Genomic DNA, 27,528 nt, shown 5'->3' with positions numbered 1-27,528 from the left:
GTGGTTTTCCCTTAGATACAACACTCTCACCGTCCTACCATGGAAACTGTTATTTTTGCTATCTGAACACCACTCAACCGAGTTTTCTCTTGGTTTATTTCAAAATTAACACAGTGCCTGACGAAACCACTGAAATGTTGTGTAGAGTATCATCACTCGAGGTAGTTCAAGCAAAAAGTTGGCAACTTGCGGCGAGTCACATAATCTACCTTAATGTAATACTTTATAAATACTTTTATTACCCTTGCATCTCCATCTCAAAAGCGAAAGAGGCTTCGTGTTCAAATTAACGTGGCGTAGTTGCACATCTCCTGTTTACAGTCCTGAGCCAGTGGTGGAAATTCCCCATTCCTATGGCACAACAAGTCAAAGAGGGAAAAAAATATTTAATGCAACAAACCATATTTCCCAATTATTGCATTTTTGAAAAGCAGAAACTGCTACAATGGGAGTACCATAGTAATATTACATTCTGATACATATAAAATATCAAGATTAAATGCTACAGAAAATACACAAAAGTAGAACATTGCAATTACAGTGATATGTATTACTGTAGTGTAATATTAAAAAGGAAAAGCTTTAAAACCAACGTGATAAACAGCTTAAAAAGAAAGCCGTGACAGAAACGTCCGCAACATTAAGTAGAAACAATCTTCTTTCAAAAGTAGTGCAGAAACATACGTATCACTATTACATGTCAGTTCAAAAGTGTAAAATGCAAAACATCTATCAAATTCACAATTTCTTACAATTGATATGTTGTAAAAAAATTTAGAAACCCATTAAAGCATATCGTGTAACCCAGTGAATTATAAATGTAAAAAAATGGTCCTTAAACTGTTTCAATAATCAACAAAATAATTCCTCCAAGTGTATATTTTGTAGGAGTGTATAAAGCTTTTAATGTTAATCAAAAACAGCCATGAGCATTTAAAAGTGTTTTTATAACAGTACCAATTCAGCCACGCAATTATATTTTAGGGCCTCTATCAGAGATGACCACAAACATAAAAATCTGAATTCGGCAATGTAAACAATCATTAATATTCAGCCAGTTTCTCTTTGGTAAGGCCCATTGAGATAAGACGCTCCTCTTCAATATTAAAGTTGAGTTTTTTCATACAAAGCAGTGTGGCATAAACAATGTTATCTGCTGTATTGCAACAATTCAGTATTTATAAAATGCACCACAGCATATAAAAAGTGACAAAAGTTTTATATATTAAAAAAAATCCCTGGTAAATGTCTGTAATAATATACCGACCAGTGTGAAAATTGTGATAGCACGTCTTTCTAAAAGTACAGAGGTGAAACTACGTATGGTTGCTATGCTTTTCCAGAAATTACAAAGACAATCCCATGAGAATTCTGTTGAGGCATCTCTCAGTTTCCACCACAAAAACATACCATGAGCTGCAGGCAATTTACCCGTTTCTCCTCCACCCCACACCCCCCTTAATTTAAGTTGTCATTCCATTCAAGAATTGATTGTTTCGCGCCGCTTATAGTTGTCCGTCCCCCCCGCACATATGTATACCGTGTCTTTATTTTCCTGTTTGTACAGTTTGGTTCGCCACATGAGCTGAAATGTAAAATTAACATATCGTTTGAGTTTAGTTTGTATACCATGGCAACAATTATTCTCATGACATGTCGTTGCGGGCGTAATAATAAAATGTATGCACCATGGCATGCTTAACGATATAGGATGGTATCAGTAATTCAAACGTAGTTACGTAAGAACCACCTGATTTGAACCTTAATGTATTTTTGCAACAGTGATTAAAATCACTATGCAAATAACCTTGGCAAAATCTTCTATGATAGTGTCAATATCATTTTTTGCGGTATTTGTCTTACAAAATCGTCTGGATTGCTTTGGTGTGTAGTTTAAAAGTAATGAGCGACTCAAGACTATACAGCAGTCAAAACATGAATGTCACAAGATAGTGCTTGTCAATATTTCCTTTCAATTGATACATCAGACTGCAATCCACCTTTCTGCTAAAAAACAGTTTCAATTAATAACAATTGCCTCACTGGCATATATTTAAACTTATTGGAAATGGAGGTTGACAATTAGCATCTGCTGAAATCGACTCTAAAGAGGTAACCTGTCTCTACTGCTATTTATTAAAACTCTGCCACACTTACAACTCTTCTACACTTAAAAAACCCCACATATGATTGTATTTTGGCCATGTGACCAATTACCTCGTTAGTTTAAGTTTGATTTAAAAAAAACTATAACACACGGTAACATTGTTTCTTTGTTTAACCAGTTCTCATTTCCATGGTGTTAATGTAGTCTGCCAGTGGAGCGTGATGATTGCTGTTTTGTTTATAATCCCAATTGACTAATTTGTCGAATTTGGCAAATTTGGACCCATACGCTGGCACACAGTGGCCTACTATTGCAGTAATAACCAGGGTGGCCGCTGGATTAGAACCGTGAGCCTCTGCAACAAGCAGCAAAAGCGCTACTGCTGGGCCACATCACTGCCCACAATAAATGAAATGAGAATGGCTTCATACGAGCGTCATTTTGTAGCGAAGTACTCATGACTGTATATTAGTGTAAATTTGTATTGCAATTGTAAACATTGGTTGAATTAAAAGCTATTGCTGTTTGGCAGCTCACCTTCAACAATTCTATTACATCAAAATTTGTATTTTTTCATAAAAACGATTCCAAGTTTTTTTCCTTTTACTTTCAAACTATTTACAATGCACAATTATTGCAGAAAAAACAGAACTATGTAATCTGCTGGGATAACATTGTGCTATATTAAAACTGCTAAACATTTATGATAAAAACGTTTAAAATGTCAAAGACTGCACACAGTGTACCCGACTCCAAAAAGGTGACTTACATGCCTCCAGAAAAACAGTTTGGCTAATGAGAACTTACACAGGTGTGCCCTGTCCACACACAAAATTGCATATAAAGGGATTCAGCTAGCATCCCTTGATCCACGTCCTTTGGTCTATGCCGCTATATCGCCTCCATTGATCAAAATCCGCCGATCTATCACTATCAATTACACCGCTAGATCTACATCATGTTATCTACTCCTCTCAGAACTACTACCCGTGACCTACACCCCTCAATCTATGCCCCTTAATCTACATCCCACAATCTACAATCCTTGATCTAGGCCCTCGATCTTTTTCAGCTCTGTGATACGGATGTGGACGAACAGAGTCGCAGGGAAGAGGCTCCGGCCATCCAGCGACAGGAGGTGGACGTGGCGATAGCCTGCAACACAGAACATGGAGAGACGCTTTAATGGGATTAACAGCAGGCACGTAGGATTACGCAGCGAGGGGACAGCTTGTGAAGGGAGAGGGGGGGATCATGAGAAACGACGTGGGTGAACAGTGTATCCTGCTGATGAGACTCAACCGGTCCAATGTTTTCCCCATTTAAATAAATGCTGAAGGAAAACAAGAAAATCGTTAAGTTAAATAAAAGCGACTTTATGTCAGCCATAAAAAGACAACTTTCCAGTTTATTTATATCAATATAAATCTAAACCGAGCTTCATCGCTGAATAACCTCATCCTTAGGCTTTTTTTTGCGTTATTTCATTTTCCCCTCACCATAGATATACACTTGTCCTATCAAATTTACATCAAGAGAAAAATACATTCCCTTCAGAACTTTTTCAGTAAGCAGTGAACCACATTGTTTCATAGAATGACCCTGGTAGGTGATGTCACGGAACTACTTAACCCTCCAATATGCTCGCTATCAGCAATAGGGCCACATATTTTTACAGTAAGTGCTCCTCGAAGAGTGTTCGTTGCATGTCAATCCAACTGTTTGTTTCATATATGTATGTATATTGAACTTCTTTTGCACCGTACATAGCCAACTATGCAAATCGGAGATAGTTTATAATGCTCTTAGTGGCAATCCTAATTTGATATAATTGTCTCTTTGCACAAGTCACTGGTGACCGAGCTAAGACTATCAATTTGCTACATTTGAGAACCCAGTTTAAATCAGAGACGGCTTAAACCCAGTGTCTCTGACACAGTCTGAGCCCCCCAGGAAACCCAGCCACCTCACCCCCCGTCTCTCTCTTTACACACGAGTGGCTCTGAGCTACCGTATCGTTGCTTTGCGTACCCTGTCTGAGGCAGGAGAAGGGCAGGCTGAACTGGCCGATAAAGTCGTTCCGTGAAGTCACGTCGTAGTCTTTGACGACAAAGCGGATGAGGGCGAGTTCGGGCACAGTCAGCTGGAATGAGAACTCCTCCTTCCAAATGGGGTTCAGGCCTGGGTGGATAACAAGTCACCCCCCCCTCCATCATCATCACGTTCAATATTATGTTCTTCAACATCACCGATGCCAATCATGATCAAGATAATAAAGATCACGATCTTAATTCTTTTGTCTTCATCACCATTCTCAAGTTTCATTCATTCTCAATGGGAAAATAAATCAGTTTTATTTTTATTTAGCCTTTCAATGAAAAATCACAACCACACATTATTAATAGCATCAATAAATAAAAATAATTGTATTGTGTACCAGCCATGGAGATTGTTTGACCAAACTTAACCACACTGGCCAGATAACACATTGGGAACTTCAGGGCTGAAGTGCTCACCATTTGTCCCCCACAGAATCAATATTTTTCTTTAATTAAAAAAACTATTTCTATTTCTTCATCCAGAAAAATAGATAAATGGGGAGGGAGTTAATCATATTGCAAAAGCCAAAAGATGAACAATTTTACAGTTCATCATCATTACTAAAGGTCCCTGGTGCCGATGAAGCAGGGTAGAATGGTGGTTGTGGGGTGTTACGTACCGTTGTTTTCCTGGTGGCGCGTCTCCCGCACAGCTGTGTCGCCCCGCACCCCGTGGACCTCCACGCTCACTAACGGGTCGATGATGGAGCCCCGGCGGCTGTTCCTCTCCTTGGGCAGTTGCTGCCCACTAATCACCTGCACACGTGGGCCGGCGTGGTCACAATTAATAAGAGGAGCAAAAGAGGCTGGTCGTCTCTCGTGTCTCTCTTGTTTACTTCGCCATAATCTCACTAATATTTATCTCTTGTCTACAGCGCTCTCATCTCTATTTCTAGTTTATCTTTATTTCATCACACTATTCTGGACCACAGCTCGGTGGACCGCTCAAAGAAGAATTAAGGGTCAAATCTTGCCCGTGGGCCATCATTCCAAAAACCCTGCCCTGGCGTATTCCGGCCTTGGTGGGATTTGCCACGTGGTGCGGACGCGTGGGAGGGAAACGCACGGTGATGGCGAGTTTGACCGGGTGGCGGCCCGTGCCCCGTGCCGGGTTCCCGGGATCGAAGTCGGTGTGTGGATCACGCAGGCAGGACGGCTTGAGCACATAGCCGCAGCCGCCGTTCTGCCGGAAGAGGCCGTCGTACAGGTCCATCTCCTTGCCCGGGGTCTGGAAGTTCAGTGCCACTGCAGCCAGGGACACATGGACAGGAGGGAACAACAAACACAGCCATTGAGTAAGGGCGGCGTGTGGTTGGTGAAAATAAATAAACACCTTCGCGCAATTCATAGCATGGGTGGTGGATGATAAGCAACACTGTCGCAGTAGTTAACCAACACTGGACGTTCAGTCGTTATGAAAGTTGGACCTCTGATGGATGTCGGGTGAAGGTTTTTAATATGTCGGGGTCTTTTCTAAAATTACGACGTGTGGTTCTGCAGCTGGAGGGGGAGAAACTGGACTTAATGGTTAAACGTGAATGAATGATGAATCAGACATACACAATATTTGTTTCAATAATAATGTTTCACATTAACATTGATCACGTGCGGCGTGCTGCTCGTTACCAATCTGACAGCCGGCGTTCCACATCTCGTGGGGGTTGTAGTTCCCGGAGCCAACGCGAGTCCCGCTGGGGTAGGTGCGGCTGAGGTGCTGCATGTTGTACCGCACAAACGCGTTACCTGCCAAGACAAAAAAAAATAACGCACGCAATTAACCTAGGAAACCAGACACAAAATAAAAAATCTCCTTCCTGGATAAATGAAGGGCACGATTATTCAGCAGTTCCACTGCTTGATTATATTTTTTCCACTGGAGGACGACCGCTTGTGTTGCCATCGAAACCTCGTTATTTATTTTATTTTATTCCTACGTGACTTTACCGAAAGAACCAAAGAGTATCCATGTGCAGTGAAGTTATACACAAATACGGACTCGAATACACGTGACAATTTATGTGGGAAGTGATGGGGTAAATCATTACGCCCCCGTGATGCTAACATTGCAGGACAAATTGTCCGACATGTACATGTTTAGATGTTTAGATAACTTATACCGCTACGGGTTCTGCATGTACCGTGTGAAGTGAACACCTGACAATTCATGGAATCATGGAGCAGGTGAATCGGTTAATCTCTAACTTCTCTGCGGAGTGAGCTCACGCCTCTACAAAGATGTCATGACCAGGTTTCGTGAGTCACCTCCATCTGGTCTCGAACACACAACCCAAGCGCTCGTTATATACGGCACTTTAATTATACAGTGTTGAAAAAGAAGGCGAGGCCTTTGGTTGTCTACAACCAAGTTTGCAACCTCACCCTGTGTCCTCAGCCAATCACCTTGCCCTCTCACCTCGCCTGTTACTCAGGTTGTGATCTCAGCCGCATAAGACTCACCCTGTGTCTCGATGAGCCCCATGGCCTTGGTCTCGGAGAAGGAGCACATCTCATTCCCCTTCTGATGACTCTGCGCCCTCTCGAGGCCCACGAAGTGCACCCCATTGCAGTACACGACGCAGTCCGATAGCTCCTTGGAAACTTCCTTTTAAAATGAAAAACAATACGCAAAAGTTCGTTGCATGAGATAGTATTTATCTCAGAGAACTACATTTTAGATCACCCTGAGTTATTACAGCCCAGCATTGATATTCTTAATGTTATAATTGACAAGCTAGAACAGCAGTACCTTCTTTTTTGACTTTTCCGCCTTTAAGGACTTGTGCTTTCCCGTCGACGGCTTGCTGTCTTCAAACACATCGCTGTCGGTGTCCGACACCTGCCCCAGACCTTTGGCAGAGGATTTGACACTGCCAGACCCCGATGAACGCCTTGTTAAGCTGTCAACTTTCATCAAGAGACTCCTCCTGAGTCCCATGCCCTTGGTTTCTGACTGCTTCCCTTTGACCCCATCCGTGACCTCATCCACGACCTCAACCGCGACCTCAGTTGCAACCCTATCCTTAATCTCATTTGTGACCCTGTTCGTTACCCCACCGGTGACCCCATCTGCAATTCCATCCGTGACTTCATTGTCTCCATCGATGAACGGGATGTCCCCTTCCTCTTCGTTGAGCACCGCAGCATCGCTCGGCCAGCTCTCATCTTTGGCACACATGCTGCTTGGGTTTGCCTCTGTCTGGACATGTGTTTCAGGCCGGATTTCTGGCTGTGGTTGGCTTTCCAGCCATGTTTCAGATTGGAGATCCGGCTGAGGTTCTGAATGGGCTCCAGCCTGTGTCTCAGGCTGATTGTTGGTGTGCGGTGGCTCTGGCTTTGGCTCAGACCGGGTGTCTTCGATGCCCGTGCACAGTTTGTCCGCAGTGCTGTCACTGCCCGTGAGCTCGCTCGGAGCAGTCGTGGCGCCGGCCGAGTCGATCTGCACGCCGCCGCCGTTGCCTTCAGCCTCGCTCTTCACAGGCTCGCTCCGCTTTTTGGCCTTGATGAGAAACTTCCCCTTCAGCTCCTGCCAACAGAGAGAGAGGAGGAAGCTCAGAGCAACGTGCTTAGGCTCCCCTGTGCAGCCATGGATAGACTTATAACAAGTGCTGTTTGCGAGCACCTATTAAAGCCGGCACGGCACACATCTGCGTGATAAAGTCTACATCACAACAGTACCGCTCCCACCAGCAACGTAATTTTTAAGTGGCTGACTCGCAATCAGAAGGCTGCAGGTTCAAATCACATCAATTCCCAATTTATTGGAAGTCAACAATGAGCATTTTTGAGAGACTGGTCAACACTTGTTTCAGAATAGACACTCTATAGATGATGGCGATAATGAAATATCTAGAAATGTTCGTATTGACAGAAAGCCTCATAATGATTTTGTGTTGAGAAATAAACCCATAAGAGGAATGAATGCGCCGTGTCAAACACTCCAAAGATCATCAAAGAGCCACAGGCTTGAGACACCAAACACAGTGAGGCGGTAGTGAGTTGGTTGTCTCAGACAAATGACCAATCCAACATTAAATTGTTTTTTCACTTCATTCAGCGTATTCCAGCTGCGAGTACTAACATTTTATACTCCTATGCTTGACTGTTAAAACACCGTTTAAAGCATGGTATTTTTTATCCTGCTTTTTCTTTTTTCATCCTCCGCGCTGATGGGGTACCCGTCGGCATGACGACTACCTCTGGGGAGGGCAGCTGAGTGGGGGGCCACCCGGGCAGCGGTGCCGTAACGAGCCGCTTGCCCAGGATGGAGCGCAGGTGCCTCGCCATCACTATCTGCTGCTCCACGTTGCAGTGGTTCTCCAAGGACAGGATCACTGGGTACGCCGACGCCTGCACGCCGAGGGCACACACGCACGCCCGCAGTGAGACACTGGGCGCGACGACGCCCTCCATCAACCCTCGGGGGCTTAATCTCGAATCTGAGAAACTAGGAGATCGTGTTTTTTGGGAGACGATTTTGAGTTTGCCTTTAAAATTCATTTTTTGATTAAAACATTTGTACCCGATTGTCACCTCCAGTAATATGATGGAACCTGTGGTCACATAGTCACCTGCTGTTACCTGTGATCGTGTGTACACGTGTGTGTTCAAATGTGTGTCACTTGTAATTGACTATGTAATTAACTGTGTTCACATGCATCACATGTGTCACCTCTATATTATTGTCACACGTGTATCACCAGTAAATACCTATGTGTCGTGTGTGTTTTATACACGTGTGTCACCTGTGAATACCAATGTTCATCTGTGTGTCACGCGTGTCACCCCCGTTCAATTGTGTGATGTGTGTGCGTCACCTGTACTTGCCTGCATTACACGTGTGTCTCCTGAAAATAGCTAAATACCCCTGTGACCAACTGCGTCCAAGTGGGTGACCACAGTGCGGCACGACCAGCCGACCCAAGCGCTCACCTGCCAGCCCACCCGCCCGCCCGCCCACCCGCCCGCCCACCCGCCCGCCCACCCGCCTGCCCACCCGCCCGCCCGCCAATCCTCCCGATCGTTTGACCGGCACATCACCTTGAAGGCCTCGTGGGCGATGCTGGTGATGACGTCTCGGAATAAAATCTGCGAGGTGAGCGTGTAGCCGTGGTAGATGACCGGTTCCCCATCCGCCCCGTCCCAGCAGTCGAGCTCCACGCAACGACAGCCCCGCATCAGCGACCTGCAACGAGAACGCCACGATAGAAAAGTAGCACTAGCAATAATAACATCGCGTGACTAGAAAACATGGCGGGTGACTTTAAAGAGGCTTTAATCCAGCAGTGGATTGATCATAGTCAGATAATGAGCTTGCAATGCTGAGACCTTGACTTCAAATTCAGGTTTGAGCAAGCCATAATCAAACTGGCCTCGCGAATATGCTGATATAATGGCTGCAACCCAGTCACCTATGACTGTACAATAAAAACACGTTACATACATTTTTTTCACCAAATCGAGCATATTCCACCTGTGAAAACTAATACATTTTGATCATATGACAAAAAGGGCCAATTGGAAGCACTTCAGAACTCGATCTGTAAATATAACCTTCTGGGGCAAACAAACCAAAGCGATAGCAGAAGAACAATTTTGCTCTTACAGAGCACTCTTAATGCAGAGCCTGCCAGGGCACTTTAAAATAAAAACTCCCGACAATAAAAAAAACCTGTACGAGAACTTGGCAATGGTGTGGGCTGCATATTGAGCGTACTTCACGTAGGCCTCAGTGCTGCTGGGCCCGCGGAGCTGGTCGTCCGTGAGGTAGGTGTTGTGCGACGAGGAGATGTAGTAGTGGCTGAGCGGCTGCGTCATATCGTGGCTGACCAAGTCGTGCCGCTGGTCCCACAGGGAGCCGTCCGGGGAAGTCAGGTAGCGCACGAAACCATCCAGCGTCATCAGTCCCTCACTTCGGCCTGGACCCGCGTGCCGCAAATGAATGCAAACCATTTGATTCCTGCCCTCTGCCGCAGCTGGTGGCGCTGTGGTTCGAGTACTCAACTCGCAATCGGAAGTTTCCGGAGTTCAAATCCCCATGGGGGGGGGGGGGTGATTCAGCAATCCATGAGGGGTTGGTGAAATGTAAGGACTCATCGATTGCCGGCTCCGCATTATTTTTCTTCCTCGTTTCTCATTATTGAAGCTTCAAACTTGTGATGGACAGACACAGGAAGCACAGCCTAGGTACGTAGCTTCAACATGAGACCCGTTTGCTTTGTGCGTTTCCATACATAAAAAAACAATATCCGTCCCTCGTTCAATCGGCGAGGTGAGCTGTCTGTCCGAGACACGTACCCTCATCCAACGGTTCGTGCTCGGCAATGATGCATGCGGCGCGGTGCTCGCTGTCATCCTCCTCGTGCTGTTCGTCCCGCAGGAACTGGGCGAGCCGAGCGGCGGGCAGCCCTATCCCGTCCGGGGAGAGGCGCTTGAACAGCGTCGTCACGTCATCGCGCCGTGTCAGCCTCCGGAACAGCTGCACGAACTCGCCCTCCACCAGGTTGCCCGTGTGCGAGCTGTCACTCTCCTGTGAAGCACACACACACGTGGCAGCGTATAAGCACACGAGGCAGCGTATGAGCACACGAGGCAGCGTATGAGCTTGTGTGCATGGAGAGTCGTAGTGGAGAGGTACGTGCGCTGTGCTACGAACCCGGCGATCCGAGTTCGATTGCAGCTCATGTCCAAAAACAGTGACGAATAACTGAACTGGTAGTGTGCCTCCTCTAGGTCGACTAAGCCTTAAATGAATACCTGCTGTGGTGTGCAAACATCAGTACTGGGGAGACAAAGGTGGTTGAGCATGGTGCTCGCCACCCACCCCCTTGCTCTAAAAGTCCATTAAAACGCTGCAAAGAAAGATAGGTGTGAACGTGTGTGTGTATATGAGCATGTGTATGTATGTGTGAGCGAGTAAGCATATGTGTGCACGTGTGGTCATGTGAGACAGCGAGTGTGCGTGAATGTGTTAGCGCACGTAAGAACGTGTACGTGTGAGCAAATGAGACTGCGTGTTTGTGAGCGTGAGAAAAATGTGGACATGTGAATACGTCCGATCGTCCAAAGCACATGTGCGAGCATGTGTACATGTGAGCAAAGACAAAGCTCCCTGTATAGCCTGTAACAGACTGTTAGTGAGCACCTATGAACACCTGAAATGTGCACTAGGGGTGCTGGCCACCATTGTCTCCCCAGTGCCGATATGTACAAAAGTACTAATTTAAGGCTTAGTTGACCTTGGGGCAACCCAGGACCGATTCGGATATTACTTGACAATGATATTAGCCGTGACCAGAATTGAACTTGAACTCAGGTAGCAGAATTCATATCACAGTGCGCCAACCACTACACCAACGCTTCTAAGTAGTAGTTATTGCATTGCGACAGGAACCTTCCCTGTTGAGTCATTTCCCTGCGTACACAACCCTCCCTCCCTTCGTTATTTCTTTAATTTCTATCCCAATCTAACGCCCCTCTCATACCGAAGGGCCTTGTGATACAGTTGTGTTTAGTTGCTCTCTGAATCTACAGCGCTGTGGAACGTAGTTATATTTATATGCTATATACATCCAACTTATTCTGTATTGCACAAATTCATTGTACAAAGGGGTAGTGCAGTTATTATCGCTCTACACTATGAACCCAACAGACTCTCCAATCCGGGTCTTCACCAGCCAGTACTCACCAGCGTAGTGAAGTATGGTTAAATAAGAACCATGACCGGTATGGCTTGGGGAGGAGAGCATCCAACAGTGGCTTTATAAAGGGCTGTACGATACATTTACATTACAGTATATAAAGCTCCAAGGGTTGTCATAGAGCTTAGTGAGGTCTCTACACTACGATTATGGCAACCTGTGTTCCACTCTTGCCCACAAAGCACATAACCAACAAATCCTACCCTGGACAGAACATCCACTAGGTCAACTCAGCATAAACCGAGGTGACCCCATTTTGAAGGGATTGCGAGCAAGACGGCACTTACGTCAAACAGCTTCTTGGCCTCCGCCTCGTTCATGTTGACATTGAGCGTGTTGAGGAGGTCTTTTACCTCGTCAAACGTCATCCGGTTATCCTTGTTCTTGTCGGCCTTCCTGAAGCTACGGTAGAGCCACGTGAATGGCAGGTTAAGGAAGACAACAGCAGGAGACATGGGATGGAGGGGAAGGCATGGCAGGCAGGGCTCACTGAATACGAGCTTTATGATATTCTCCCATCGCTGACTTCACCACAGTGAAGACCAGGCATTCGTTGCTTAAGAGGTAAGGGTTGCAGGAAAGCCTCACCGAGTCTCAATACTTTGTCGGGAGAATCCTGCTGTTTGTTATTTCCAGAAAATTGGGAGTACTCAGGAAAAAAAAAACTCATGCACAGGTAAAAAAAAAAAACGTCCAGAAGCCAGGCAGATATCTCAGCAAGTTACACTCGGCACTAAATCTTATATCCACCCTGTACCAAAGCTGGTGAGCTGTCACACACACACACATAAGATAGAAAAAATCCACAATTTTTTTTTTTACAATTTGACCAAATATTCTAATACAAGACCCTCCTTCAAAAAATTATCTCGTGATAAGTATTAAAGCTTGATCACATTCTTACAATTAAATATTACAATAACCAAGCTCTGAACTCAATCCCACGGGCCACCCTTGGTGCCCGGTCGCGGTGAGACTAGCACCGGCACCGGAACGTGCGCCAGGATATGTGTCGAGCTTTTGCCGGGTGTCCATTGTGCGCGAGTGCTCCGAGAGGCTGCGCAGGCAGTGCACCCAGCGGCGGGCATCCTCGGCGCTGTCCGCCACCAGGTCCAGGTTGGCCTGCCGCCCGCGGAACACGAGCGTGAAGCAGCGCTGAGGGTCCACGCGCCCGGGCACCGCCGCTGGCTGCCGCCCATCCTCGCCGCTGCTCCCGGCGCCGTCGCCACCGCTGTTGTTGCCGTTGCTGTTGCCTCCGCCGGTCCCCGGAGCCGCCCCGGAACCGGACGGCAGGGCGCGCGGCGTCTCCGTCTGGCAGCCCTCGCGCACCTCGACCAGGTCGCTAATGGAAACTGTGAGATGCGCAGACAGCGAAGGGAGGGAGGGACCAGCAGCGAGAGAAGCACTGATGCAAGCACTCGGTAGGGATGAGAGGCTTGAGTAACCCCAGTCTATCAATGAGCTGGAATACGTTTAGTGAGAAATGAAGCGCTACTCGAGTGTACGTCTGCATCAACACAGAGTAGGACAATCAACCTCGGCCCTACGTCAAAAAGCATTGTCTAAGACACATGTTTTGCAGGGCTCCCCTCTAAACACCATTATCCTCTTAAGGTTCACCAAGACTGAAGGCCCATGAATATATATCTCGTGACTGAACACGGTTTTTATTAGTCCATCTCCTCTCCTGCCTCATCATCTAAAACGTATTTCCCATCGCCATCCGTGCTGTCAACTCCCTGCTCCTGTTCGAGTCCATGTTCAAGACTTTCCTCTTCTCCCTCTGCCTGCAATTGACTCGCTCACTCTTGAGAATATGTATGCACGGGCATAAGTAGTACTAATCACATACCTGCATTTCCCATATCCCCTCCCTTTGATGCTGCTAATCCTGCATAATGCATGGGCATAAGTAGTACTAATCACATACCTGCATTTCCCATAAATATGCTAAATTCCTATTGATATGCAAATTATTTTGTCAAGGCGCCCTTTCCCCCCCTTCCAACCCAGCTTAAATATATGCTCCAAGCATGGTGCTGTTTCATTCAGACGCTGTCGCCTCGACAGACCTGGGTTTCACCTGAGGACGGCTGCTTGCGTTGTGGCCGAAACGTCGTGAGAATTATTTTATTATGTTTTATTTTTATTATTTTATTACTTCCCTTCTACGTGACTTTACCGAAAGAACCAAGAAGATGTATGCGTACTGTTTTAGTACAGCATCTTGCGATAAATCGATATTGTGATTGTACTGTAGCTATTTATCCAGGCTGGGCATGTATCCGGAATGTGTGTTCAGCCCAGCTGGATCTTCATCCATGGGTGGCTTTGTACCCAGGCTGGGGTGTGGCGATCTCGACTCACAGATGGTGCGGCGCTTGCGCAGTTTGCTGAGCTTGCGGGAGCTGCACCGCACGGCCGAGCAGTCGTCTCGCAAGGACATGACGCGGCGGCCCCGCCGGCCCGTGGAGCTTGCCTTGAGCACCGTCGAGCCCCGCACCAGCAACGCGAGGTCCTCATCCTCCAGAGTCAGGCCTGAGCCAGGACCGGGAGGGGTGCCATGGGTTAGAGGGCATGGGGGGCACGGCGACCAGAGGGCTGGGAAAGGGGAGGGTGCACGGAACAGTGCCTGCTGGCTCGGGTAGGGCTGGGGGCATTGAAGGACAGGGTAGGAGGCAGCCTGCAAAGCAGGGAAATGTTGGGAGAACTTGTAGTTTAAGTGCTCTTCCTTGTTTGTGTGGGGATTTTCTTCAAGCAGAATTTTTCAATAAGTATTTGGTAAAACATGCTGACTTGAGACTTAGTGAGGCTTTTCCATGTTGAAATTGCTATAACGTAATTAAGCACTTGAGATAAACATCAATAAAAATAGGCAAACAAATTGCATATATACTACACACTGAAAACACAAAGATCGACATTTAGTCTTGTAGACCAACTATTAAGGCCACAACAGCAGACAAACTGGGGTGGTGGTGTGGCCAGAACCATACCCAGTCACTTTTATAAGTGACAATGTTTGCAAGAGATAACCATTTCTAGGTTGACTTTATCAAATAAAACCCCATATAGGTTCACATACCACTAGACCACTAACATTGTAGGATAACCAGAAATTGAACCAGATGATCAAGATCGTAACTCAATGCGTTACAATTGTGTGTGCGTGAATCACATGTGTGTGGAAAGGTAAGTAATGCAGACATGCAGTATCACACACCCACGTCCTCCAAGATGTCCCCCTTGTCACCTGTGCACGATTCACCCTTCAATTGGTCAACTCCGCCTCGACGACAGAGAGACTGAGGGAACAAAGTTCACCGTTTCGCCCCTGTGTGCGCACAAACTACCAGAGCAGCCTGCTCATGGCTCTGAATGGGACGTTAATGGGGGCAGTGCCTTAACGACTGAATGCAAATAGAGAAGGCGACTCGTGACACGATCACTCCTGTGGGAAAGGTCACCGGCTGTGCAGGAATTTGTAAATGTGTCAAGGCGGAGTTTAGGTTCCAATGTGCACGTGACTGTGTTATATTTTCTCGTCAAGGAGCATAAACCATCACGCGAACTCTGGTTACTCTCGCGGTGGATTTTAGCTAGCCATCGAACAAAAACGTTCAATGCATCTCGCACATTCATATGCACTTCTAGAGCTGTCTGGAATGCTCTTCCTTCCGATATTAGGAAGCCACTGGAGTGATGCACTTTTAAATCTAGATTGAAAACTAATTTCTTAAGAACTGCTTTTTTGTGTTAGTTTGTTGTCCTTCCCCCGCACCTCCGATTAGCACGGTTGGCTACGTACGGAGGTTCAACATACATATATACAGGTGCGTAATTCCAGCGTATATGCGTGTGTTATTAATGTTCCAGTGCGTGTATGTGACGTTGACATAGTAGGGGGCACAGCTGGTGCATCTGCCAGTCATCTCAGTCAAACCATGGCACCTGGGTCTGTCCCGTAACCTCCCATCAGCGACCCTTCGGCACTTCACGTGGCCTCAAGGTGCTCCTGGCCTGGCACAGGCGCCGTGGTGACGTCACCGCCACTTAGTGACGAATGGTGGGTGTTGTTGTTGTTATGTGACGTTGAGGTGTACGTTCCAAAGCTTGTGAGACTATGTCAGGCATGTTTCACGTTCCAGTGTGTGACTTTGTCACACACTGGAACATGAAGCTATTTTCAATTAATATATGTGCCAGCTAGTTAGTTTTTGTGACCCCTAACGCTACTCCGGAACCCATACATTGTTGACAAGTTATTGATTCTTCAATCAAAGCACAACCCTGAATCGTGACAATACATTTGTGACTATGCCGTGTTAAATCGCACGTACGAGATTTTATGCATGCGTGTCGATGTTAATGGTCACATGGCCTAATGTGTGCATCCATGTGTGCTGTCAGCTCCCAAGGCCCTATCCCACTTGGCCCACCCATAACTTGACGTCGAAACAGATCAGGGAAGAAGCAGAACACCTTGGGGGCAGCACTCATGCATTGAGGCAACAACAGCAGATGTTCCCCAACGGTGCCGAAGAGCAAAGCATGAAGAACAACAACAAGATACTTGATGTCAGTTCAAAACAGCCCTGTCTCATTTGGCTCCATTCAGGGATAAAGGATTTAAAAGGCATCGATGAAAATCAGAGCGGTGAGTATGATCACGGGCGAGTCAATGTCTGTGCCATGGGCACAAGCTTCTAAAATCTGTTCTCTCTGTACCTCTGAGTGTAATAAAGGAGTGCAAAAATGTATTTTTAAAGTTTCCACACGACTGCTTGGTTATAGCCTCCAGGCGCTGCCCACACAATCCTGGCATACTTGCGTGCTCCAGCTCAAGCTTGTAGGCTGAACGTATAGTTATTTACATTAAACAGGAGGCATGTAACGACTCATCAATTTAATCCACTATACATCGGACTATGCATGTGGGCATCAATTCTTATAAGTTCTTACGTGGTTATAGTAAATATCTATTGTCAGCCTGTAACTTCCTTCCGGTGGACAAAGGCCTCCCCCACTTTCGTCCATTCCTTCCTTATGTACAGCTACCACTGTAAATGCCGAAGATTCACACCACTACAGATTCTACATACACCACACGGGAAAAAGAGTAGGAATGTAACAATGCGTATATGCATCTATTCAAATTGATTTGCTTACACTGATGATGCATTTCCTCAAATCAGGTGCTTGCAAATCATTTTCGACTTGTTTACGAAGTGACGGCAAGTCACGGGAGGTGTGACATTCACGACAATGTAATTAAATCCTTTATATTAAGTTAACTTGCTTGTTTGCGTGCTTACGACCGTGCAAATCTTTCGGTCGTTTTTTAACCCACTTCCCGTGATCCAATCGAGCAGACATTTTCCACACAGACTCGTTGTGCGTGACAATTTATTTTCGTGAAATTTTTTTTCCGAAATTTGACATTTTTTAGGAAAAAAGAAATTATATTTAATTACCAATTGCTTAATGGTGGCAGGCAATCATCTGACCCATAGGTGGCAGCCATCTCAAGCCAGAGGACGAGAGGACTCTAGCCGCCACGCATATAAAGGATTTATAGTGAAAAACTTTGTTTTTACGGGTAATTTTTTTTTCTAAATTTCATATTGGGGGCGTCATGCAACGGACGGCACTGTGGTATGCAGAGTGGATTGGGGAAGTGCCGCCCCTTTATGTGTGGACCAGAAGTCAACTTGAAAGTGGTCCCAGAGGTAGCTCTGTGATGTCCGCTTCTGTGGGACGTTCACTAACATGGAGGGTTGCACTGTTCTGCGAAAGATCCGAATGAATGCTTCATCTGATGACACGACATTAATAGCGCAACCAGGATACAACTGGGCGGAAATGCCAAACATTATAAAAACTGGACGTTTTCCAGTTTTAGTTGATGTCTGCAGCCTCTTGAGCGCTAATAACTGCAAAACAATCAGAAAAATAACGTGCTCCACAAAGTTGACGTCAATAAAAACATTAAGGGATTGCCTTAGCCGACAGTAAAAATCGGGATTAAAAAAATGTTGGGATGACATGTATAAATAAATAACTTTGGCAGTGATGTGAATAATCCGAGCTCTTCTCATATGAATGTGGAATTTCAGGTACTAATTCGAGATGAAAATGACCACCGCCCAGTTATTGCACATGACGTGACAGCATCACGAGTACAATATGTGCAGTATGAGTGGAAGCATACGTGATATATGAATAATGCCTAAAAGGCACGCTTCATTTAGCTACATGTGCACAGGCTTGTTGGCATTGTGCCAGCATGACGCTTTGTTATGTATGCATAATTCATGGTCACATACTGAAATGTAACCCTAACACGACACCTTAAAGGAATATACACACAATATATACTCTAATGTACGCCCACAGACACATCCATATACAGTTACACACATGTTCATACCGACACACACATACAGCACTCCACACCCACGCATACACACACACTGACACGCATACCGTAGTTACACACCGATTTACACACACACACGTACACACACGAACACATATACCGCACCAGGCTATGCTGTGAACCCATAATACGCACTAATGCTGGTGAAACTAAAATAAACAAGCAGGTAATATAATACCTTCTTCATATATCTATGTCCCTCCACATCAATACCTAAAAGTACTTTTACGCAATCCATTGTCACCCTCCGCCTTCAGGAAGTGCATCATTTCAGCAGCATTGATTCAGGACACGAAAACTAAACCGGTTTCGACATTCAGTATATGAGCATGCAAGCTTGCTAGAACGAATGCTAATGAAATGCCAGATGTTCTAGGCAAGGACCCACCCTCTCTCTCTCTCTTGAAAATATAGTGTCATCACCAACAGCTCTTGTGCCAGGCTAGGTGCACTTTGAGGCCACGCTCGCTGCTAACAGGAGAAGGTCACAGGCCAGACCCAGGTTGACTGAGATGACTGGCAGATGCACAGCAGCAAGCACAAATGCCCTATAGCTATGCAAACTCGGCGTGCATGTGCTGTTATAGTCAGCACTAATATTAAAGTGTGCAAGGTGGTTGTGTATGACCAGCACCTTTCTTGTGCTGATGCTTACAAACCGCAGGAGAGGGAGGCACTTCACTTAATGCTGAGTTGACCTCGGGGAAGTTCAGGATCTCTGAACACTGACGAAACAGCTCAGGTGTCAGAGCCACACCTTCTTCAGTGGGACTCTGTCAAGGGCTGTGCTGGCACACAATAGTGGAGTGAATTTCACACAACACACATAAAACCCGGGTCGTGTTTGTATAAACAAACGAAAACACTCGGCCTCTGTGCATCAGGCAAAAACCACTGAGGCCTGTGTGTTGTTTGAAACTTACGGTTTCTTATTAGAGACCAATTCAGACCTTATTGGTCATCCCGTGCCCTTATAAATCTCAACGTTCAACCTACACAAAGTCCCATCATAAGGGAGAAACACAGACAGAAACATTTCCCCCCCGTATTGAAAAGTCCGTACGGCGTACAAGAATACGGGTAACCCGTATGGGTTGATAAGGTATGGTGTTTCTATGATGATGGATCTTTCTTTCCATTTTACAGATTTGACTACAAGTAGCAGATAGATGCATTGACACCTGCAAACAAGTCCTCCGTCCACTCACTTCACAATGACCAATCAATGTTTCCGCTACGTGCTATGGTTATGGTACTGTAAAGTCTAAACAAATAAAACCCCACATTCTTCAGACATTCATCAAGCGGATACAAAATAAATCATCTGACAAATCACATATCCCACTCAAAACTAGCAAATATAAAACACTTACATTACAGTATTGTACGGTACTGTGTATGTATGTGTTTGGTATTGTACCTATGAGACACATTTGTGAGTTTAGTCACACTGTCAAACTTACGAGATTGGCTTCCGTGTCATATTCTACTAGATCCTGCCATAAAGATTCTGGAATTTCCAGTAATGTCTCAGACTTGTCAACACAGACAGATGAGACCACTTGCGAATTCGAACAAGAGACGTTTGGCTATTGCCATTATTATTACTACGGTATATATTTTTACACAAGAGGATGTATTTATTCTAGATTTGAAGCTTTCGTGACTGCAAGGATTCATACTCTTAGGTTTTTTAGGTAAAGTCACGTAGGTAAAAATAAATAATAATAAAAATAATAGAAATACAATAATTTTTTATTTCTATTATTAGTATTTTTCTATTATTATTTATAACAATATTATTTATTTATTTTTACCTACGTGGCTTTACCGAAAAAACCTAAGAGTAAGAAGAGGATGTTTTACTGAATACCTTCATGTTATTTTATGATTTCAAACGACTCTAGACCCCGCTGAAGGAGATGAAAGGGGTTTGTTTATCAGCAGGAGTGGGGGTCGTGCACCCCCTGAATAAACACATTCACTTTCTTGGCCAAAGTCAACTTACAGTCCAAAGTACATGGTTTGTACAGACCTTGTGTGATGTGCACGTGTTCATGTGATGTGTGTATGTGCTTGTGTGCTCGTGGGACGTGTGCCTGTGTGTAGGCATGTGTGTATTCGTGTGATGTGTGCCAATGTGATGTGTGTGCATGTGTGTATTCGTGTGATGTGTGTCTATGTGATGTGTGTGCATGTGTGTTCGTGAGATGTGTGTGTAGATTATGTGTGTATGTATTTGTGTGATGTGTGCCAATGTGATGTGTGTGCATGTGTGTAGGCATGTGTATGTTCGTGGGATGTGTGTCCATGTGATGTGTATGTATGTACACGTGTGTAGGTATGTGTGTGTGTATGTGTGTGTGTATGTGCACGTGTGTATGTGTTCATGTATGGGCAGCGGTAGTGCAGTGGTCAGCGCACTGCGAGACGAACCCGGTGACCAAGGTTCGATTCCCGCTCACGGCCCCCATCAGTGACGATTATCTGAACCGGTCCTGGACCTCCCCTAGGTCGACTCAGTCTCAAAATGAGTACCTGCTGCGGTGTCTAGAAAGACAAAGGCGGCCGGGTGTGGTGCTGCCCCCCCCCCTACCTCGTGTGCTCGCTAACAGCACTTGCCCCAACAGTCTGTCAAGGCTACACGGAGGGGGTACTTTTGTCTGTGTTCATGTGATGCATGTCATTGTAGTGTGTGTGTGTGTTCGTATGGTTATCTAAGTACAATGTAATCACATGTAATATAATCCTGTACCCACCCAGGTACAGTACATGTACCGTGTAAACATGGCATGAGTAGCATGCGTTGACGGGATTAAGCATCCGAGGCCAGTGGGTGCGTAGTAACGAAGCCCCAGACAGACACACAGAGCGCACGCTGTGTGTGTGTGCTGTGTGTGTGTGCTGTGTGTGTTTGCTGTGTGTGTCTGTGTGTATGTGTGTAGTGTATGTGTGCTGTGTATGTGCGCTGTGTTGTATGTGTGTGTGCTGTGTGTGTGTGCTGTATGTGTGCGTGCTGTGTGTGTGCTGTGTGTGTTTGCTGTGTGTGTCTGTGTGTATGTGTGTAGTGTATGTGTGCTGTGTATGTGCGCTGTGTTGCATGTGTGTGTGCTGTGTGTGTGTGCTGTATGTGTGTGTGCTGTGTGTGTGTGTGCTGTGTGTGTGCTGTATGTGTGCTGTATGTGCGTGTGTGCTGTGTGTGTGTGCTGTGTGTGTGTGCTGTGTGTGTGCTGTATGTGTGTGTGCGCTATGTGTGTGCTGTATGTGTGTGTATGCTGTGTGTGTGTATTGTATGTGTGTGTGTGTTGTGTGTGTGTGCTGTGTGTGCTGTACGTGTGTGCGTGCTGTATGTGTGTGCGTGCTGTGTGTGTGTACTGTGTGTGTGTGCTGTGTGTGCTGTGTGTGTGCTGTGTGTGTGCTGTGTGTGTGCTGTGTGTGTGCTGTATGTGTGTGCTGTGTGTGTGTGCTGTGTGTGTGCTGTATGTGTGTGCGTGCTGTATGTGTGTGCGTGCTGTGTGTATGTGCTGTGTGTGTGCTGTGTGTGTGCTGTATGTGTGTGTGTGCGTGTGTGTGTGCTGTATGTGCGTGTGTGTGTGCTGTGTGTACTGTGTGTGCTGTATGTGTGTGTGTGCTGTGTGTGTGCTGTGTGCTGTGTGTGTGTGTGCTGTGTGTACTGGCTGTGTGTGTGCTGTGTGTGTGCTGTATGTGTGTGTGTGCTGTGTGTGTGCTGTATGTGTGTGTGCTGTGTGTGCTGTATGTGTGTGTGCTGTGTGTGTGTATATGTGTGTGTGTGCTGTGTGTGCTGTATGTGTGTGTGCTGTGTGTGCTGTATGTGTGTGTGCTGTGTGTGCTGTATGTGTGTGTGCTGTGTGTGTGTGTATATGTGTGTGTGCTGTGTGTGTGTATATATGTGTGTGTGCTGTGTGTGTGTGTGCTGTGTGTGTATATGTGTGTTTGTGTGTGCTGCGTGTGTGTGTGTATATGTGTGTGTGTGCTGTGTGTGTGTACTGTATGTGTGTGTGCTGTGTGTGTGTGCTGTGTGTGTACTGTATGTGTGTGTGCTGTGTGTGTGCTGCGTGTGCTGTGTGTGTATATGTGTGTGTGTGCTGTGTGTGTGTGCTGTGTGTGTATATGTGTGTGTGCTGTATGTGTGTGTGCTGTGTGTGTGTGTGCACTGTGTGTGTGTGTACTGTATGTGTGTGCTGTGTGTGTGCTGTGTGTACTGTATGTGTGTGCTGTGTGTGTGTGTGCTGTGTGTGTGTGCTGTGTGTGTGCTGTGTGTGTGCTGTGTGTGTGTGTGCTGTGTGTGTGCTGTGTGTACTGTATGTGTGTGCTGTGTGTGTGCTGTGTGTGTGTGTGCTGTACGTGTGTGTGCTGTGTGTGTGTGCTGTGTGTGTGCTATATGTTGCTGTGTGTGTGTATGCTGTGTGTGTGTGCTGTGTGTGTGTGTGCTGTGTGTGTGTGCTGTGTGTGTGCTGTATGTTGCTGTGTGCACTGCACGCACCCATCCGCTTGACCGCCTCGCTCGCCGTGTTCACGTCGCTCGGCTTCTCGTCGTCCCGCGGGGTCTGCGGACTCCAACACCACATCGCGTCGTCTGTCTCTGTTTGTCTGTCTGTCTCTGTCTGCCTGTCTCTGTCTGTCTGTCTCTGTCTGTCTGTCTCTACCTGCCTGTCTCTGTCTGCCTGTCTCTACCTGCCTGTCTGTCTGTGTCTGTCTGTGTCTGTATCACAGTCTACCTGTCTACCTGCCTGTCGTCTCTGTCTCCCTGTCTCCCTGTCCGTGTCCCCCTCCCCTCTGTCGACACACCTCGCTGTGTCGCCCGTCTCCCGGCTGCTCTCCTCACTTTAAGATGTTTTCTTGTTCATGTTTTTGTTTTCTGTTGGTTGCGGTTGCACCCGATTCAAGAGCCGAATGGCTCACAGGGCTACACCTAATAACATTAACTTGATGAACTTGAACTCGTTCCCAAGCTGACCACCTTGCTCTCCCTACCCTCCTCGTCCAAACCATGTGCAGGCAGGTGATCGATAATCAATAGTCACAATCTTAGTTGTCGCCTCCCACCCCCCCGTGTCTCTCCCCTCTTTGCCTCTCCCCTGCCCCGTGTCTCGATCTCTCTCTCTTCTTTCTACACACTGCCCCTTCTCCCTACACACGACCCTGTCTCCCTACCCACAACCTCTTCCCCGTCCGCCTCTGCTTGTCTTTCGCTCCGCCTCTCTCTGTCACCCGCGACGTCGCCGCGGGTCCCGTCCACCACCACCGCCTCCGCCTCCTCCTGTGTGTGTCCCCCTCCCACCCCGGCACGCACTCACTCACGCGAGAGAGAGATTGCGTGGTGGGGTGTGTGTGTGTGGGGTGTGTGTGTGGTGGGGTGTGTGTGTGTGGGGTGTGTGGTGGGGTGTGTGTGTGTGTGTATGCTGTGTGTTTATGTGGTGTGCTGTGTGTGTGTATGTATGCTGCGTGTGTGTACTGTGTGTGTGTGTGGGGTGTGTGTGGGGTGTGTGTGTATGTATGCTGTGTGTGTGTTTATGTGCTGTGCTGTGCTGTGTGTGTATGCTGTGTGTGTGTTTATGTGGTGTGCTGTGTGTGTATGCTGTGTGTGTTTATGTGGTGTGCTGTGTATGCTGTGTGTGTATGCTGTGTGTGTGTTTATGTGGTGTGCTGTGTGTGTTTATGTGGTGTGCTGTGTGTGTATGCTGTGTGTGTGTTTATGTGGTGTGCTGTGTGTGTGGTTGTGTGTGTTATGATGTGATGTGTGTGTATGCTGTGTGTGTGTTAATGTGGTGTGCTGTGTGTGTATGCTGTGTGTGTATGCTGTGTGTTTATGTGGTGTGCTGTGTGTGTATGCTGTGTGTGTGTGTTTATGTGGTGTGCTGTGTGTGTATGCTGTGTGTGTATGCTGTGTGTGTTTATGTGGTGTGCTGTGTGTGTATGCTGTGTGTGTATGCTGTGTGTGTGTTTATGTGGTGTGCTGTGTGTGTATGCTGTGTGTGTGTTTATGTGGTGTGCTGTGTGTGTATGCTGTGTGTATGCTGTGTGTGTGTTTATGTGGTGTGCTGTGTGTATGCTGTGTGTGTGTATGCTGTGTGCAGAGCCGGCCCAGCCACTAAGCGACCCTTGCAATTGCAAAGGGCCCCGTGGCCAGCAGAGGGCCCCCTAGAGTCACTGCTAGCTAGTGGGTGAAAAAAATCATACATCAAAGGGGCCTCCAACCAAATTTTGCTTAGGGCCCCCAAAGGTCTAGGGCCGGTTCTGGCTGTGTGTGTGCTGTATGTTTACGTGGTGTTCTTTGTGTGTATGCTGTGTGTGTGTATGCTGTGTGTGTGTTTATGTGCTGTGTGTGCTGTGTGTGCTGTGTGTATGCTGTGTGTGCTGTGTGTATGCTGTGGTTGCGTGCGACCTCCAACTCGGGAGGGAGCGAGGCGTGGCCGGGCGTGCGAGCGGTGGCGCAGCGGTTAGCGCAGCAGCCCGAACCCGACCAACGACAACGCGCACGCAGTTGACGATTATCGTGAACCGGTCCTGGGCCTCCTCCCCCTAGGTCGACTCAGCCTCAAATTACTACCCGGTGCGGTGCGTCGTCAACATCGCCATTTGGAGGGGGGGGGGAGAGACAAAGGCGGCCGGGCGTGGTTGTTTTGTGCGAGTTTGGAAGGAGCGGTGGCGCTGCGGTTGGAGCGACGAACTCGCGAAGTTGGCCGCTCGCGACCAACATCTGAATCAGAACCAAGGTCACGGCGTGGGTGGGTGGGTCTCCCCTAGGTCGACTCGGACTTAAACGAGCACTGTACCTGGTGTGGTGTGTAAACGCATCAGCATTGGGAGGGGGGGCAGGCGCGGTGCTTGACCCCTCCCCTCCGTCCCCTTACTCGCTCGCCGTGTCGGCCTCGTTAACACAGCGCTTGGCCCACAACAGCCTGTTGTTAATACTCTTAGGTTTTTTCGGTAAAGTCACGTAGGTAAATATATATATATAAAATAAAAAAATGAAAAAAAAATTCCTACGTGTCTTTACCGAAAACACCTAAGAGTATGAATCCTTGCAGTCACGAAAGCTTCAAATCTAGCCTGTTATATTCTTGGTTTTTTCGGTAAAGTCACGTAGAAGGGAAATAATAAAATATAAATATAAAACAATAAAAATTCTCACGACGTTTCGACTGCAACACAAGCAATGTGAAATGTCACACCTGATGATGATTGCTTGTGTTGCAGTCGAAACGTCGTGAGAATTTTTATTGTTTTATATTTTTATTATTATATTATTATTTCCCTTCTACGCGACGTTACCGAAAGAACCAAGAACATGAATCCCTGCAGTCACGAAAGCTTTAAATCAAAATCTCGCCTGTTGTTAAACCAGGGGTCAACAACCCCCGGTCCGTGGCCTGGAGGTGAGGGCGGTGAGTCCGCACGTGGAACCCGTCCCCCCCATTGTTTCATTATTCACCACTTCCGTCCACGCCTCTTTCCCGCACTACGCACTTGTCTCAGTGTCACAGTGTTGGTCAGCCCACAAGCTGCTAACCCCTAGCCAGAATGAGTAAAAAACAAACGTCGTTGGAGAGCTTCTTTGAAAAGGGGGAAAGACCCAATGATGCCCCCCCACCCCGGTCCGTGAAAAAATAGTCTTCCACGAAACCGGTCCCTGGTGCCAAGAAGGTTGGGGACCGCTGCGTTAAACGACGATACGGGGGGGAGAGGGATCTTCATCTTTGTTGCGTTCGTGCCCATATGTTGCGTGTTTCTGCTTTTAAAACGGGACAGACTACAAAGGAATTTCAGAAGAAGACAAAAAAAACGAATGCCCATACACTACCAGCACGGGAAAACGGAATGTTTCGCCTTAACTGGCACTTGTGGGGGGCCGACGTCCACCCCCTTCGCTGCCCCCTCCTCCTCGTCCGCCTCTCCCTGTGGCTGGCTCACCACCGCCTGGGGTTATCCCGCACACGCCCACGGACACCACCAACACCACACAAGCGAACGCCGAGGCGTGCACGTGCGCGCCCCTGCAGGCGCGTAGTTCCCACACACACGCGCGTAACCACGCGTGCCCCTCTACAGGCGCTTATTCCGCGCAAAGGTTAGCGCTTAAAGGGCTGCGGTATTAATACACGCGCGCCCCTCCGGGTGGCTAAGCCGTAATCCGTTGCCCACAAAGGCTAATGCTAAAGGGCTGTATGAATATGCACGCGCGCCTCGCTGTTATCGCTATCGTCGCTGTGTAAACGCGTGAGCGCGAGTTTATCGCACCCCGCCCCCGCGCCCTAATTACTCACACGGCACGCTGCAGGCGCGCGTTGTTTTTCACACGCGCGCGTAAGCACATGCGAGCGTCAATGGCCGTGTATGTTTAAATACACGCACGCCTCACCCACACGCTCAAATTAACACCACCGCGCCGACGCTGCAGCCATGCGCTTGCTCTCTCGCGCGCGCCGTCTCCCCGCGCAGTCGCACCGCACACCAATCGCAGACACCACGCCGAGGTTCTTTCTACCCACACACACAGAAATCGCACTGCACCGATACTTTGAACTAAAGTTTTTTAATGGCACATATACACCCTACCTGGAGAGGGAATATTTCGCAGGAAGGAACCTCGCCTACCTCTGCCGAAGAACCCAGCTGCTCAAACGTCCTACCACGTACCTCGACGCTGGACTCACGTCGTCCCACGGACGCTGAGATAGTCGGAGGGAGGAGGACGAGAGAAGACTTGACCGATCACTGTCTTGCAGCAGCACTCGCTGGCATGACACGGATGCTGTGAGCGGCTTGAAGAGGCAGGACGGCAGGGAGAGGGTCTTGACGGCCTGGAGGTTGAAGACAACTGACCGAAAATCGTCCGGGGCCCCCCTTTTTATTCTCTAAACTTCAAAGGCCCAGGCTGACGTCATACCGCAAGGCTAATCGTGCGCTTACCTGCGCCCTCGCGCTCTCGTTTCCTCCTTTCTACCGTGACCTAATCCCCTCACTTCAAAGGGCCGGGTGGTGTTTGTCCCGCGCGACCAATTGTGCGCCTACCTGTGGTTACCGCTCCCTTCTTACCGCGTCCTTCCTCAAGTGCCGCGGCGGCGGCGCCGGCCACCCATTGTCCCTCATTGCACATTGTCTGGAAGGGCTCTTGCGCTTTTGCTTGCTTAATATTCCGCCCTCCGTCCTCCCCCCAATGTT

At 47.4% G+C, this 27,528-nt stretch overlaps 1 protein-coding gene across 1 annotated transcript; it reads right to left on the bottom strand.

Moving 5' to 3' along the window:
- Window positions 1–366: 366 nt before the first annotated feature.
- On the bottom strand, window positions 367–23,441 carry LOC133346077 (1-phosphatidylinositol 4,5-bisphosphate phosphodiesterase delta-4-like). Its single transcript, XM_061557405.1, has 15 exons — window positions 22,847–23,441; window positions 14,271–14,441; window positions 12,913–13,255; window positions 12,191–12,320; window positions 10,501–10,732; window positions 9,920–10,121; window positions 9,244–9,388; window positions 8,401–8,553; window positions 6,953–7,729; window positions 6,664–6,808; window positions 5,833–5,949; window positions 5,273–5,451; window positions 4,827–4,962; window positions 4,139–4,288; window positions 367–3,262 (listed from the first exon to the last, which is right to left on the bottom strand). The coding sequence occupies exons 1-15, from the start codon at window positions 22,929–22,931 to the stop codon at window positions 3,144–3,146; spliced, it is 3,084 nt and encodes a 1,027-aa protein (XP_061413389.1). The 5' UTR covers window positions 22,932–23,441; the 3' UTR covers window positions 367–3,143.
- Between the last annotated feature and the right edge of the window lie 4,087 nt (window positions 23,442–27,528).

Source organism: Lethenteron reissneri, chromosome 23 (genome assembly GCF_015708825.2).
Source record: "Lethenteron reissneri isolate LAM-NWPU_2019-01 chromosome 23, ASM1570882v1, whole genome shotgun sequence".
NCBI classification, from domain to species: Eukaryota; Metazoa; Chordata; class Hyperoartia; order Petromyzontiformes; family Petromyzontidae; genus Lethenteron; species Lethenteron reissneri.
The sequence above is the reverse complement of the archived record's forward strand: the minus strand, read 5'-3'. Positions and strand labels throughout refer to the sequence as shown.

Coding starts and splice junctions, on each gene's coding strand:
- LOC133346077 (XM_061557405.1), bottom strand. CDS start 22,931: ATGTGGTGTTGGAGTCCGCAGACCCCGCGGGACGACGAGAAGCCGAGC. Junction 5,950..6,663: donor GGGGCTCATCGAGACACAGG/GTGAGTCTTATG, acceptor TTGTCTTGGCAG/GTAACGCGTTTGTGCGGTAC. Junction 4,289..4,826: donor GCGCCACCAGGAAAACAACG/GTACGTAACACC, acceptor TTATCCACCCAG/GCCTGAACCCCATTTGGAAG.